Source organism: Perkinsus marinus (genome assembly GCF_000006405.1).
Source record: "Perkinsus marinus ATCC 50983 genomic scaffold scf_1104296960708, whole genome shotgun sequence".
NCBI classification, from domain to species: domain Eukaryota; phylum Perkinsozoa; order Perkinsida; family Perkinsidae; genus Perkinsus; species Perkinsus marinus.
This window is the reverse complement of record NW_003206011.1, coordinates 1-923: the sequence shown is the minus strand read 5'-3', so window position 1 is coordinate 923 and position 923 is coordinate 1. Positions and strand designations below refer to the sequence as shown.

At 46.6% G+C, this 923-nt stretch overlaps 1 protein-coding gene across 1 annotated transcript; it reads right to left on the bottom strand.

The window, feature by feature from the left end:
• Positions 1-585: 585 nt before the first annotated feature.
• Pmar_PMAR013784 (phosphoserine aminotransferase, putative) lies at positions 586-789 on the bottom strand (the record flags this gene model as incomplete). Its single annotated transcript, XM_002772587.1, has 1 exon — positions 586-789. One exon carries the CDS (start codon positions 787-789, stop codon positions 586-588), a length of 204 nt encoding a protein of 67 aa, XP_002772633.1.
• Between the last annotated feature and the right edge of the window lie 134 nt (positions 790-923).

Sequence of the window (923 nt, the reverse complement as noted above, 5' to 3'; positions counted from 1 at the left end):
CGAACCTAATACGCCGTACACAATCAAAAAGTTTATGACAAGAACATTGTCTTTGTCACAAACTCTGAACAGTTGGAGTTGTTTCTGAACCAACGACTAAGCTATTAGACAATTTCAACTAACCCAGCGCGTGATTGATCGACCTTGTCGATCAAACAACCGGTTTACCTGTAGGGTTTGACGAACCGCATACCATCCTTCACGTAGACCTGTGGTTCCTCCAGAAACCTGGGCTTACCATCCCCTCTCTGTCGCTTCCGTCTCGAATCCTCCGCGCCCGTATTCTTACGTTTGGGCATTTCTACTGTGAAAACACTACCGGAAACCCCTCTCGTTTCCAAACTTTCTCGCAAAGTACCGTCAGTCGCGACTCATCACAAAAATATCGTTTTCGAAACAACCTCAAACCTCAATAGTTCAACACAACGCCTTCATGCATTACTATGATAGAAAAAATCCACAGGGTAAGACCCTTACCTCGAGGGTAAACACGAAGCTATCACGACTCCCTGAACTACTATCTTGACACACGAATACACATCATAGTGTGTGAACAAAATCAAGCCTTCGCTCGATGAGCTCAGTCTACTTGTTCTCGGTGTAAAACTTGTGCATGAATTCGACGAGACGCTGTACACCCTCCAGAGGCATACCGTTGTATAGACTGGCTCGAAGACCACCAACACTCCTATGACCAGATAAGGTGACGAGACCGACCTCCTTAGCCTCAGCGAGGAACTTCTTCTTCAAGTCATCATCGTTATCCTTGATCACGAAGGGGACGTTCATACGGGAGCGAACGTTCCTGGCAACAGGAGCGTTGTAAAATCCATTACTCTCCTCAATGGCTCCATAAAGAAGACCCGACTTCTTCTCAGCGAGATCATCCCAGTGCTTTAGTCCACCGTGAGCCTTTGTGTACT